General features: G+C 52.5%; 1 protein-coding gene across 2 annotated transcripts; it reads right to left on the bottom strand.

Moving 5' to 3' along the window:
* Positions 1–1,347: 1,347 nt before the first annotated feature.
* Positions 1,348–8,222, bottom strand: Icmt (isoprenylcysteine carboxyl methyltransferase). Of its 2 annotated transcripts, none has more exons than XM_090335950.1 (5): positions 7,956–8,222; positions 7,372–7,529; positions 5,353–5,420; positions 4,176–4,393; positions 1,348–2,035 (listed from the first exon to the last, which is right to left on the bottom strand). In XM_090335950.1, the coding sequence occupies exons 1-5, from the start codon at positions 8,148–8,150 to the stop codon at positions 1,853–1,855; spliced, it is 822 nt and encodes a 273-aa protein (XP_090192076.1). In that variant the 5' UTR covers positions 8,151–8,222; the 3' UTR covers positions 1,348–1,852. The 2 variants fall into 2 exon arrangements, with proteins under 2 accessions (XP_090192076.1, XP_090192077.1); XM_090335951.1 differs by lacking the exon at positions 7,372–7,529 and adding an exon at positions 7,252–7,340 and having other exon boundaries at positions 5,353–5,522; positions 7,956–8,176.
* Between the last annotated feature and the right edge of the window lie 5,034 nt (positions 8,223–13,256).

Raw genomic sequence — 13,256 nt, 5'->3', positions numbered from 1 at the left:
CCATGACTCCCTGCAGCTCGCTCACTCCTGAGAACCTGCACTGCCATCCCCACCCGAAGGAGACCCTGAGCGCAGACAGCTCCCTAACTAGCCAGCGTCATGCATGGCCACTCCATAGCCGCTTTGGTATATATAACAATGAAGAATCAAGCCATGAAATCCAGACATACATACTATTTCTTAGCTGGTAAAATGTTCTTTGAATATACATATATACTTTAGGTATCTGCTCAGTTAAGCAAATGTAAGCCTATTTCTGTGCAGGTTTTTTTTTTTTTTTTGTCATGGGGCTTGAACTCTGGGCCTACGAGCTGTCCCTGAGCTCTTCAACTCAAGGCTACTGCCCTATCCCTTGAGCCACAATCCCACTTTGAGTTTTTCTAGAGGTTAAGTGGAGATGAGTCTCACATTCTTTAGTGCCTGGGCAGGCCTTGAACTGTGATCCTCAGATCTCAGCCTCCTGAGTTGCTAGGATTACAGGTGTGAGCCACCGCACCCGGCTTTCTGTGCAGTTCTTAAATCATATAAATTCATTCTAGCATCCCTCCCAGCTACGCATCAAAGATGTCTGACATTGTCTCCAGTTCTCACAACACCCCTGAGAGGTAGGTGGTACTGGCCCCATTCTGCAGATGGGGAGGTCTAACATAGAAGAGTGGAGAGGCATGGCCAGGCTGAGCAGAACTCAGTGCATGTCACTGTCACAACTGCACCCACACATTAGCATCTGAAGAATCTCAGGAGACCAAGTTCCTGTCCGGTCTAGGACTGTACAGGGGTCTCATAATGAAAGCCTCCATGTTTGACCCCACAAACTTGCAGAACAAAAATAGCATCAGAACCCTGGTTGGGATAGCCTGCTCTACTCAGCTGATTTACCTGAATTTACACTTGTGTGTGGTATAGTGGAGAAGACAGTTTAGGACAGAATCAGGAGAGTGCCAGAAAGAGGCATGGGAAGGAGACCAGAAAACTGCATGGTAGGTTTACACTAAAGCTCAGAACTACAACCTATGGTAAGATGAAAATAAAAACACCAAATAAATGGAGAGCAGCATCTCTCAATGGGCAGCAATGCCTTGCACGGGAAAGCCTTCAGAAAGCACTTCTATTACAGGAATGGAGAAGGCGAGACCCCAGGAGAGCCCAGAGGCCTTTGGTTCCCCCACCCCAGGCTTGGGGTGCCAAGGTCACACAAAAACCACATGATCACGTAGAGTCAGGGTCTGTGCTCAATGACTACCTAATAAAACCTGGCACTGGAAATAAAAGTGAGACCCTTTGGACCTAGGCTGCTTATGAGAAGTAGATGTGTAAATAGGATTAAATGTGTGAAGAGCCAAGGTGTCGCAGGAGGAAGGATCTTTAGCACTGAGTAGACAGATGCATGCTCTCAAGGCCGCAGCAGAGGGTGAAGCTGTGCTGCTGTGTTTCCCGTGGGGTGGAAGGCTGTGCTGCGTTTTGAATGCTGTATTCCCGGGCAGAGCTCAGCAGTGAGCAGCAGCACCTCTCTCTCCGGGTTGGGTGACCAGATTCACAGTCTGGCCTTGGGTGTGACCAGGGTTCTCATCAGGCCGCTTTGCAAGGGGCACTGGTGAATATTGCTGTGATTTGTGCCTTGTTCACTGTTAATCTGTATCCTACCTCGATTCAGCACAATTAATTAACTGCTCTAATGGGTCCTTTGGTCCTAAGGCCTTCTGACCATTTGGTCTTGGGTGACATTCCAGAAGAGAAATTATTGACATATAAAATGATTAAGAAAATTCATTCCGCAGTAGTCAACAGGAAGCAGTTTTGTCTGGGGCCATGTGAGGTCCGAGGCCGCTCAGTCCAGGCGGGTGCCAGCCCGTCACAGCTCCACCTTGACTCCCTTTATGAAAGGCAGGCCCGTGGGCACCCTCTTCTTATATTCCAGGTATTCCTCCCCAAAGAAGTGAATCAGCGAGATTTCCTCCTCCTCTGTGCGGTCTCGGAAGAAGCGCCACACTGTCAGGGCGTAGACAACACCACAGATGGGGTTGCACAGCATCACCTGGCAGAGGAAGGCCAAGACGATCAAGGCCGGTCCCATACCCAAGCACCTGTTCTGTACCCACAGGATCCCTCACTAAGGACCCTGTGGGCTTGCGCGAGCCAGGCCACACCACCAGCACAACCCTCATGCTCACCGGCGTTACTTGGAACAGGAAGGAACAACATCTTGAACTTCAACCATCAGGTCAAGAAGCCAGATGCCCCCACCTGCACTCAGGTGTGAATTCCCCCATGTAGGAGCTCATTCCAGTGTCCCCCTGTCTGCACCAGGACACACTAACACTGCACTTACACGCTCACACTCTAAGTGTGGGACTGACCCTGCCCACAGCCCTTCTACACACATGACGCTTCTTCTAACATATCACTGCCCAGAAAGCGCTAAGCTTCGTTTCTAGAAAACGAAGGAAAAATGGGTCAGGCTGGCTTCCTCATCTTCCTCATCCTGTGAAGTCTTCCCAAAGCTTCGGCCGATTTATCTGCCTCGGCCTGCTTTACCCACAGTCCTTCACTTCTCAGGTTTTCCCCACTGACCCACAGTCAAATAGTCCCTCAAGGCCCAAAGGACTCCCAGCATGGGAAGCTTCCTGTGATCCTACGGGCCAACTAACCCACCCTGCCCTCGTGCCCCAGTACCCCAGGGACATAATCTTCCTCAAGCCAGTCCTTCCACCCCAAGAACTAGGTACACACCCCAACTTCCCACTACCCCTCTCCACTGTGCCATTTTATTTATTTTTCTTTGTGGTACTGGGAACAGAGTATCTGGTGAACCCCGCCCTCGCTCTCCCCACTGTGAGTGTTCTGGGCATCTGGGCATCAGCTAAGCCATTTACCTCATAGCAAATCTTTGCGGTTAGGCTGCTTCCCTACACAGTCAACCCCACTTCCATGTGACAAGGAAAAGAGGACAAGCAGGAGTGGCCTAGCTGCAACTCCGGGCCTAAGCCATTTCCTGGTGAATGTATGTAGCCTGCTGAGATCCAAGACAGCTGCATTCCTGTTGCAACTGTTACTGTGAAATCAATCTAGTGCATCAGAAACAGCACTGGGAATCAGACAGAAAATAGTGGTTCAGGGGCCAGGAGTTTGGCCTAGTGGTAGAGTGTTTGCCTAGCATGCACGAAGACCCGGGTTCAATTCCTCAGTACCACAGATACAGGAAAAAAGCTGGGAGTGATGCTGAGGCTCAAGTGGTAGAGCTCTAGCCTTGAGAAAGTCCAAGGACAGTGCTCAGGCCCTGAGCTTAAGCCCAGGACTGGCACACACACAAAAAAAATATAGTGGTTCATAGAAGGGGAGGCAAGAATTGATCCAGGGAGCCGGGCGCAGCAGCTCACGCCCGTCATCCTAGCTACTCAGAAGGCTGAGATCCAAGGATTGCAGCTCAAAGCCAGAGAGGACAGGAAAAGTCCGTGAGATTCTTATCTCCAACTAAAGTATGACAGTCTCCTTGGCTCTACATACGTAGGCACACAGGGAACAAAATACTTAACTATAATAATCATGTTATTAGAAAATGTGACTGCAAATGTGGGAGTGATTTGAAAATATTAACAGTCAAAAAAAAAAAATGCTGCCAGGTGCTGCGGCTCACACCTGTAATCCTAGCTACTCAGGAGGCTAAGATCTGAGGATCAAGGTTCAAAACCAGACCAGGTACTAAAGACTGTGAGACTCTTATCTCCAATTAATCACTAGAAAACCAGAAGTAACGCTGTGGCTCAAGGGGTAGGGCTGTAGCCTTGGGCTGAAGAGCTCAGGGACAGCTCACAGCCCAGAGTTCAAGCCCCAAGACTGACCGAAAAATAAATAAATAAGAAATGTTACATAGTCATCTGCCCCTACTAACACTGTAGAAAAAGGGGAAAGCCAGGCACCAGTGAGCCAGTGGCTCATGCCAATAATCCTAGCTACTCAGGTGGCTGAGATCCGAGGATCATGGTTCAAAGCCAGCTCAGGCAGGAAAGTCCATGAGACTCCTATCTCCAATTAACCACCAGAAAACTGGAAGCAGAGCTGTGGTTCAAGTGGTAAAGCACTAGTCTTAAGCAGAAAAGCTCAGGGGCAGCACCCAGGTCCTGAATTTAAGCTGCAAGACCAACAAAAACTAAAATGAAAAGAAGCCAGTGTCATACCTGAGTTCCGATACTCCAGTAAAACCACCCCACATAGGAAGGGTGCCGGAACCAAGCATATACCCCACTTGTCACCAGAGTGTGGGTATCTGACTTTTCATTCTGCACCACATGGTTGAAGTTGGAGCCCGCTGTGAACATGGCAGCCTTCCTCAGGCACTCCCCAAAGACGACCATCAGCAGCCCCGTGGCACTGAGCCAGGTGATCTGCTTCAGTTCTGGAGAGAGAGCGGGGACAGGCAGTAAGGACACCGGAGTCCATCACCCTCCTTCACTGTTCAACCTATTTCCCCAAAGACAGAGAGGTCAGAAAACAAGCCTACGGCAATTAGTATGTGTCATCACATTAAAAGAAAACAAGACTCAATTCCGGACCAAGTGGCCATTCATCCATTTACTTTATTATTTGACTTTTTGGCAGTACTAAGGTTTGAACACAGAGCCTCAGCATGCAGGCACTTCACCACATTTGACCCCGGCCTTCAGGCCTGCTTCTTTGCTGGTTATTGTCTGCCCAGGCTAGTGAGGCCCTGTCCTGTCTGAACAGATAAGATTACAGGAATACATGCAGGCTCCTGGCATCATGCAGGTACTTCAACATGCCAACAGGCCAATTATGAGTCAGTCTGCTCTTCCTAGGCTGGTGGGCTCTGGAGCTCTCATTCCCTGGCCCCACATTCAAATACTCACACCCTTCAATTAACAACAAGGATGGCCAAGAGAAACACAGATGGGTCCAGGTTTCCAGTCTGAATCTTGGGAAGCACAAAGTTTCTTCACTGACAATAGAAACTATCTCAGTTTTAGAGTGGGCTCTAGATGCTGAGGAGTTTGCTAATAAAACATTCATGTGAAATACCTCATATCACAGAAAACATACAGATCCAAACTTCACCTGATTACAAAGTGCAAACCATCAGGTTTGAATACTGCATTATGCAAGGTTGAAAGCAAAAGGTCAACCCGTCCTGGATTCAAGTTCTAGAAGTGGAATTCTCCAGCGAGTAACAGAAAGAACAAGAGTGCAGCCTGTCCCTTATAAATAGCTTAGTGAGGACAGAGTGCTGGGGAGAATGGCTCAGGAGAGATTAGACTTGAAAGGTGAACCAATGTCAATGTTCTCAGTCCAAGCAAGGCACCCTTCTCTCTTCCCCAGGGGCCGGGATGGTACACTCACCTGGCCAAAAGATATTTTCAAGTGTGAATTCTATCCAAGAAGAAAGAGCAGCCACTGTGTACTCCAGACTATGATTCAAGAGAAAGGAGTCCAGAGACAGACTTTTGGGGTTATTGACAGCTGTCACTAAATATTCAGAATAGTGGAATAATGATAGCGAGCACACGTACCTGTTTAAAAACAAAAAGAGATAAAGTGGGTAAGTTAGCCATAATAAATAGTACAGATTTGGGGCTCAACTGTTCCTGACTGTATGAGGTCCTCTGGTACCTGAGTGGACAGAGGACAGCAGCATATAGCCTTATTCCTCTAGTTTGCAGTAGGTTTTTTTTTTGGGGGGGGGGAAGAGGGGGTTGTTCTTGTTGTTTTTGGTTGGTCATGGGCCTTGAACTCAGCCTGGGTGCGGTCCCTGGGCTCTTTAGCTCAGGGCTAGAGCTCTACCACTTAAGCCATAGTACCACTTCTGGTTTTCTGCTGTTTAATTGGAGATAGGAGTCTCACAGACTTTTGTGCCCAGGCTGGTTTGAATTGAGATCCTCAAGATCTCAGCCTCCTGAGTAGCTGTGATTACAGGCATGACAGCCCAGGAAGTAGGTTTTTAAGTGGAGTTATGATTTTGAGTGTTGTCAATCATGAGGCTTGTCCCTGAGCTTTATTGCTCAAGACTAGCATTCTATCACTTTGAGCCACAGCCTCATTTCCAGTTTTTAGGTGATTAATGAACACCCTCTACTTCCAGCTTTTTGCTGATTTATTGGAAATAAGAGTTACATAGAATTTTCTGCTCTGGCTGGCCTCAAACTTCAATCCTCAGATCTCAGCCTACCATCTACACAGAATCCTCAGGCACGAGCCAGCAGCACCTGACAGCAAAACACATTTTTTTTTTTAAAGAAAGAGGGAACTATCAACATAAAGTAGTAATGTAGGCTGGAAGTAAAATTCAAGAGACTAACATAATTCCACTACAGGATTAGATGGCTCAACATACTGATAATAGGAGATAAAGCTTTTCAGCTTGAAGCCCTGGTCATATCCAGGTCAGAGACTAGAAGAAGGCTCAAGGGACGGAAATCCTAGCACAGGAAAAGGCCCTATACTGCCTATGGGGAGATGCACTAGACATGACCTGATAGAACTTGCGGATTTAAACACTTAGGACCAGTGTCCAGAGCCTTGCTGTCTCCCATCACTGAGGACCTGCAGCCCTTTTGAGAAAGGGTGAGCCGCTTCAGTGCTGTCACCTTTGGGGAGACCTGTTTTTGTCTCTAGTATAACAAGACAGGGACTATGGGAATCAAGGGCAGGCATACATGCTGGGAGCTGAGTGCAGGGTCAGGCTGGCCCATGAATCTGCATCACTGAGTAAGATAACCGCACAAAGAAATGAGCTGTCATGTATGAACGCCATGCCTATCTTTGAGCTATATCGTCGGTATTGTGAATCACTTTCTGCTGAGACTTGATTACTATTGGTTACCAATGTGTTATTGCTTTATCATTTTCTGCTGAGACCTAGAGTGAGTGTAAACCCATGGACCTCTCTGTCCTGCCAACCTTTGTGCTGATAGGCTCTGGCACCTGATATTAGCTGGAGGGACTTCCTCAAGAGAGGAGTTAGACATCCTGCCTTGACTGGTCTCCCTGATGTGTCTGATTGTCCTCCCACGAGGGAGGGCTGGGTGCGGACGGTCAGTCGGCCCTCTCCTTTCTCCGCTGGTCCTGGTTGGGGCCTGTTCTCTCCATCCCTCCGGTGGGTGGGGAAGAGACCGAGGACTAAAAACCCCAACACATACATACACTCCCAAATGACTTTCTGCCTGTCACACAGCTGAGACGCCAGGAAGAGAAAATGCTCCCCTCACCTCCATACCCAGGCATTCCCAAAGTACTTCTTACCAGCCAAAGTGATTCCACGAAGACTGGCTAAAACTTAGCAGGACTCCACAGCCAAACACAAAGCCAAGGAAGCAGGCTCGGATGGCTATCTGAAACAGACCAGAAGTGGCACTCACTCACCTGCTGTTTTCAGTTTCTCGGTCCAAGCCACCACTGTGAACCCTCCTGGGATGGCAGGTCACTGGCAAGCAGAGGACACAGACCACTTGGTCGGAGGTTAGAAGGGTGAAAACAAGGCCGACACTCCAGCCTCTCCAGCTCTCTGGACCTCCGCCTATCTATCCATCAATCGACACCGGAAGGGAAGCAGGACTGCCTTTTAGGAGAGCACCTAAGAAAAACTGCAAACGGGACACCCAACTGCCCTCCCCACCACCGTAGCTCCGGCCTGCAGGAGAACTCCTTAACCGACGTTTACTGGGGGGCCGCGCCAGGCGGGGCGGGGCGGCCTGGGACGGCAGGTAAGTGAGGCTCCACGCCGTGCCCTGCACACAACAACTCGAGGCCTCGCTCGCTCCCACCCCGCGCGTCCGATGCCACAGCCGCTGCGAGGGGAGCTGCCCCTGCCCCCACAGCCGGGCGCGGTGCTCCGAGCTCCGGCCGAGGCACCTCGGGACCCAGACCACAGGGGCCCGGGAGCCGCGCCCAGCGCACGCCGGCCCCGGCCCCGACCCCGCCCCGGCCCGGCCCGGCCCGGCCGCCACCTGGTAGCGCGGCGGTCGGTAGAGCAGCAGCAGAAGCGCGTTGAGTCCCGCCACGTAGAGCGCCAGCCCGGTGCAGCCCTGCAGGCCGGCACGTGTCAGCAGCGGCAGCGCGAGCACCGAGGCGCCCAGGAGGAAGGTGGCCAAGCTGAGGCGCGCCTCGGAGCCCGGCGGGGCCCGCGCCGCGCAGCCCGCCATGGCGCCGGGCGGCTGCCGAGCCGGCGACGGCTGACGAACGGGGCGGCAGCGCCGACCGTAGTCCGGGAGACACGCCGGCCGCGCCTGCGCACTGCGCCGCCGACGCCAACACAGGAAGGGCAGCTGCCCGGAGCTGCGGGAGGCCGGCAAGTTCTCGCGAGAACCTCGCCCGGAGCGGCCGGTGGCCGAGTTTGGCGGGAACGCCCCGCCCCCGGCTCTGGCCCCGCCCCGACCACGCCCTCCGGTTCCTGCCCCGCCCCGCTCTGGCCACGCCCCGGATCTGGCCACGCCCTCCGGCTCCGGCCCTGCCCGCGGCCTCTGGGGACCGGCCTGCCCCGCCCGGCTGGGCGGCATCCGCGCTGGCTGGAGAAGTCGACCCGCCCAGCAGTTGGCCTCAAACTCAACGCAAAGTTCCCGTCCTGAGAAACAACTTGAAATTAGCAAGGACCCCACCACCGGTGGACCGGCGGGCCCTGGTGCTGCACCCCTTGAGCCACTCCTGCACTCCAGCACCTTGCTGCTGACTTAGTGATGAGTCTTTCTGACTTTTCAGCCCAAGTCCATTTTGAAGCGTGATTCTCAGCATCCGCGTCCTGAGTGGCCAGGGTTTCAAGCGTGGACCACCCAGTCCTGGCTGGATGTGATATATTGACTAGTGGTTAATTCTGGACAGGGTATTCCTCACTCTAGGCTCTCCTCTATTTCAAGTCATTGGGGACATCTAATACGCTATTGATTATGTGCCATGGAACATCAGAACGCATTCCTCCTATCAGACCCCAGCGAGCCTCTCTCTCCCTGCTCTCCACGCCGAGCTCACCACCTCGACCCAGCTCAGTGAGCAGCAGTGGAGGAAGTAGGAAAGTCTGCAAATGGCCAGAATAAACAGCGCAAGGGTGGATGGGCAAGTAGGGTGGGGAGAGAGGAGTGCTCAGCAGCCCTAGGATGGGAGGCTACAGGGGGAAGGACTGTGGACTTCAGAGTCCCGTGTGCCCACCTGCCCCCTGGCATGACAGCATGAGAGAGGCAGACAAGAAGGAGCGAGGAGAGCTGGCACTGAGTGTGGAAGCCTGAGGCAGGAAGGGACAAGCCCCAGAGACCTTGGAGCCTACTGGAATAGTTAGCACTGATGCCAGCCCTATATCTTGCGCCTCCTTTGTTCCTGCAGGTCCTGGCAGGCATCTTGGTGGCTGTGCATGTGGATGGAGAGCCTGGGCTGGCAATCCCATCCCAGCTTGGTGATGACCATGGCAGGTCAGTGCTGTGACCCTATGCTTCCTGTAAAACACAGTTCCTGATTTCGCTGTTACGGACTGGTACTCTGTGGAGCTCAGCACAGTGGTTGAGGCAATGCTTTAAGGAGACTTGCTATATCCAGACGATGGAGATTGGAAAGATAGCTGTTTCAAAACCCAAGTCAGGCTCTATGCTTCTATGGCAGAACACTTGCCTAACATATCACCAGCATAGCAATAAACAAACAAAGGGACTAAGAACAGGAGCTCCTACCAGCCCAAGGACCTGGCCTCTGGGCCCCAGGACACCTCGGGGCCACTAGGGGGTACTCATTGCTCCTCTACTTCTGGGAGAGAGCTTGGGCCTTGGTGGGGGGAAAACCCTCCCCAGCAGGGGGAAATGTCTTCTGGTTTTCCCAACTCCACAGTGGCCCTGTCTTACCCCCGGGGAAAGATCACTCCTTGCCATTCTGGGGGCACAAAACAATGTAGAAGCCAAGCTGGAGTGCCCAGATGCCATTCTTGGCCCATCACTCCCTTTGAGACCATCTCAGGTGGAGCTGCACTCTAAGGAAGGGACATTTCTAGAAGTTGCTGAGCTACACCGAAAAGGAAAGGAATCTGATCAAACAAATACATTGCACGTCAGCTCCAGCTCGGAAGCCTGCAAAGACAGAAGAAAGAGAAAAGCATTTGGCCCTGGGCTGCCTGGCTTGCCTTTCCTTGTAAATAAGCATGTGAATGTGTTTTGTTCTGGGAGCTCTCAGGCAAGCACAAAGGAAGTCTTTCTCATGCTGTGGGGTCCCTTTGCAGCCCCCTTCCCCCATCCAGCCATCCCCACTATAGGCTAGAATGGTTTTCCTTCCTCCCCGTGTTATTGGGGGGGATGGGGGATCTTTCCTGTTTTTTGTTTTTGCTTTTTTTTTTTTTGCCAGTCCTGGGCTTGAGCTCAGGGCCTGAGAACTGTCCTTGGGCTTTCCTCAACATTAGTACTCTACCACTTGAGCCACAGCACAATTTCTGGCATTTTTTTTCTATGTATGTGGTACCGAGGAATTGAACCCAGGTCTTCATGAATGCTGGGCAAGCACTCTACCACTAGGCCAAACTCCCAGCCCGATGTTTTTAGATAGCCCTAAGCATTATCAAGTTTTGGCTTTAACGAGTAAGAGAGAATGGGGAAGAGGGTGTTAGGAAAGATTAATTGGACAAAAGGGAAGAGAGAAGTCAGAGTCCTCAAGAGATCAGATGGGATTTTATTCATCACTGAGGAGGGGTTCCAAGTACCATGGAGCAGAGTTGGAGATTGAAGAAGCCCAGAACTCGAGGGGTCCAGGGTTTAAGTATATAGTTCAACAAGGAAGTCAACTCTGACGGTCAGCAAAAGTCCTGCCAAAGGCAATGACAGGTAAAGTTGCTTCAAGGCAGAGACTTCTAAGAATGGACAGGAGTCCTTGCCCTTCTCAGGTATTGAACCACTTCCACCTGCACATGGGTGGCTCAGAATGAACTTTCCATCCTAATCTGGAAGCCTGGAAGCAAGCAGGACAGATGTCCAGGAGACTGCCCACTTCCTCCTCCTCGGGACGGATGCCCGGTCTCCTATAGGCCTCAGTTCTATCCAGTATGCACATGGAGGCGGGAGGAGGGGAACTGTCCCGAGTCTGTAACTCTCCCCAGCAGGCAGACTGGAGGAATGAAAAAGCCCCTTCACTCTCTAGTCTGGAAACGGGTAAATGATGTGTAATTTATGAGCACATCAACCCAAAGTGCATAAGTCATATGTGCACAAAGAGGCCGGGTAAATATTTAAAGGTTAGAGCCAGCTTGGGGAGGGGGTGACACAAAAGGCAGGGACAATGAGGGTCCCTCTGAATTCACTCTCCTTGAGCAGGGCCAACCCGGTCAGTGTTGATACACTCACTGGAGTCCCGGCCTTTGTCTCCTGAAGAGCCCTTGGCTGCCAGGCTACTCGGGGTTCTAATGCAGATAAAGAGAGTTAAACAATGGCAACCTCTCCAACCCCATCTGGAGACAATTGGCTGAGTCGTTGGGGGCTTTTGCTGGGTCCCAGTAGGTAATTACATGGAGCAATCAGTTTGGTCCACTCTGAAACACAGCTGCAAAGGGGAGCACACGTTCTCCTCACCAGTTCTGGGTACTCAGCATTACTCCAGGAGCGGCTCAGCAGTTAGCAGTTTCCTTTATCTGTCTGTTTATTTAGTTGGGCCAGTCCTGGGGCATTGTCCTCGAGCTTCTTTAACTCAAGGCTAGCACTCTGCTACTTGAGCCACAGCACCGCTTCCAGTGTTTTCTGTTTATGTGGCACTGAGGAATTGAACCTGAGGCTTCAAGCATTGTATCACTAAGCCACATTCCTAGCCGTTCATTTTGTGTTCATGCCAGTACCAGTGCTTGAATTCAAGGCATGGGTGCTGGCCCTTAGCTTTTTTGCTTAAAGCTTGCTCTCTGTCTCTTGAGTTACAGCTCCCCATCTAGCAGTTTCCTGGTTAATTGGAGATAAGAATCTCAAGGATCTTCCTGCTGAGGCTAGCTTCAAGCTGTCAAACTCAGATTTCAGCCTCCTGAGGAGCTAGGGTGGCAGATGTGAGCCACCACTGCTGCCCTGCCCTGCCCTGCCCTGCCAGAGTATCACTGGGATGGAAGGTAGGATTTCTGGTAGGGGTTTGCAGATCTGATTTAATGTTTTGAGGAGGGATGCAAAAGGTACAGGCTATATTTTTCCTTAAACTTTCTAGGTGACAAAGGACGGGGGTCTCTGAGAAGCCTTTGAGGCACAGAGAACCCTCCGGAATTAGATACCAAAGGAACTTTATTCCTTAAATGGGCAAAGGGCTCCTAGGCTTTCCCACATTCCTCATGGAGCTGTGCTGCTTTCCAGGTGCCCTGGGGACCCCGGGTGCTAAAGACAGAACGGGAGTGCATGGCCCAGTTTCTAAGTTGGTCCTGGACCTTCCCGGCAGCCTTAGCGCGTTCTGTCCTGCTCGCCCTCCTAGAGGACAGGGTGAGTGGCTGCCTCACTCCTCCTTCTGAGAAGGCTTCTCTGCTCCTCTTTCGACGGGGTGCAGGTTTGACCCCAGAGGCTGGACATGCAGATGTTACCGAGGGAAGGGACAGCCGCAAGCCCTCAGGGTGGGTCTCTGGGAAAGGGCTGCATCTCTTCCAGCGATCTCACTCTGGGTAAAATCTGACTTTCATTCCTCAGGGAGGTTGGCTGACCCGAGGAAGAAGAACTGAACAGGGGCAAGAGTGAAATGGAGAGAGCCAGCAATCTCCGAATTCTAGTATTAGAGAGGGTAGAGTTTAGGTGGGGGGAGACACTACAGTCTGCCCTGCCAGCCACTCAGGAGGCTGAGATCTGAGGATCCTGGTGTGAGCCTCTCACCTCCAGTGAAGCACAGAAGACTGGACGTGCTGGGGTGCCAGCCCTGAGCGCAGAAGCGCAGTACAGCGCCCCGGCTCTGACAGACTCTGCGCGCCAGCCCCACGCCTGTGCAGGCGAAGGGCGGCCCACCCGTCGGGCATCCGTCCGCAGGAAGGGCCGGCCGCGGCACACGCGCCCGGGCCTGGCAGAGCTGGAGCTGCGGGGAGGGTGAGGTTAGGGCCGAGGCAGGTCTGAGACCTGGGCCGGGGAGGGCGGAGCGACCGGCGCCGAGAAATCCCGCCCCGGCCTCCCCGGCCGAAGCAGAACATGGCGAATTAGCGCCTGTGGCGGTCAATTTTCCACTGCTTAGGAGCCACCCACGAGAGCGGCCTCGCCCGGCGCGGCCCGCGGGGGGCGGAGGGGCGCGGGGCCCGGGGGGCCCGCGCCGCGGGGCCGGGCCGGGGGGCGGGGAGCCCACCGCGAGGC

This window comes from Megascapheus bottae, chromosome 6 (assembly GCF_031878675.1).
Source record: "Megascapheus bottae isolate mThoBot1 chromosome 6, mThoBot2.hap1, whole genome shotgun sequence".
Taxonomy (NCBI): domain Eukaryota; kingdom Metazoa; phylum Chordata; class Mammalia; order Rodentia; family Geomyidae; genus Megascapheus; species Megascapheus bottae.
The sequence above is the reverse complement of the archived record's forward strand: the minus strand, read 5'-3'. Positions and strand labels throughout refer to the sequence as shown.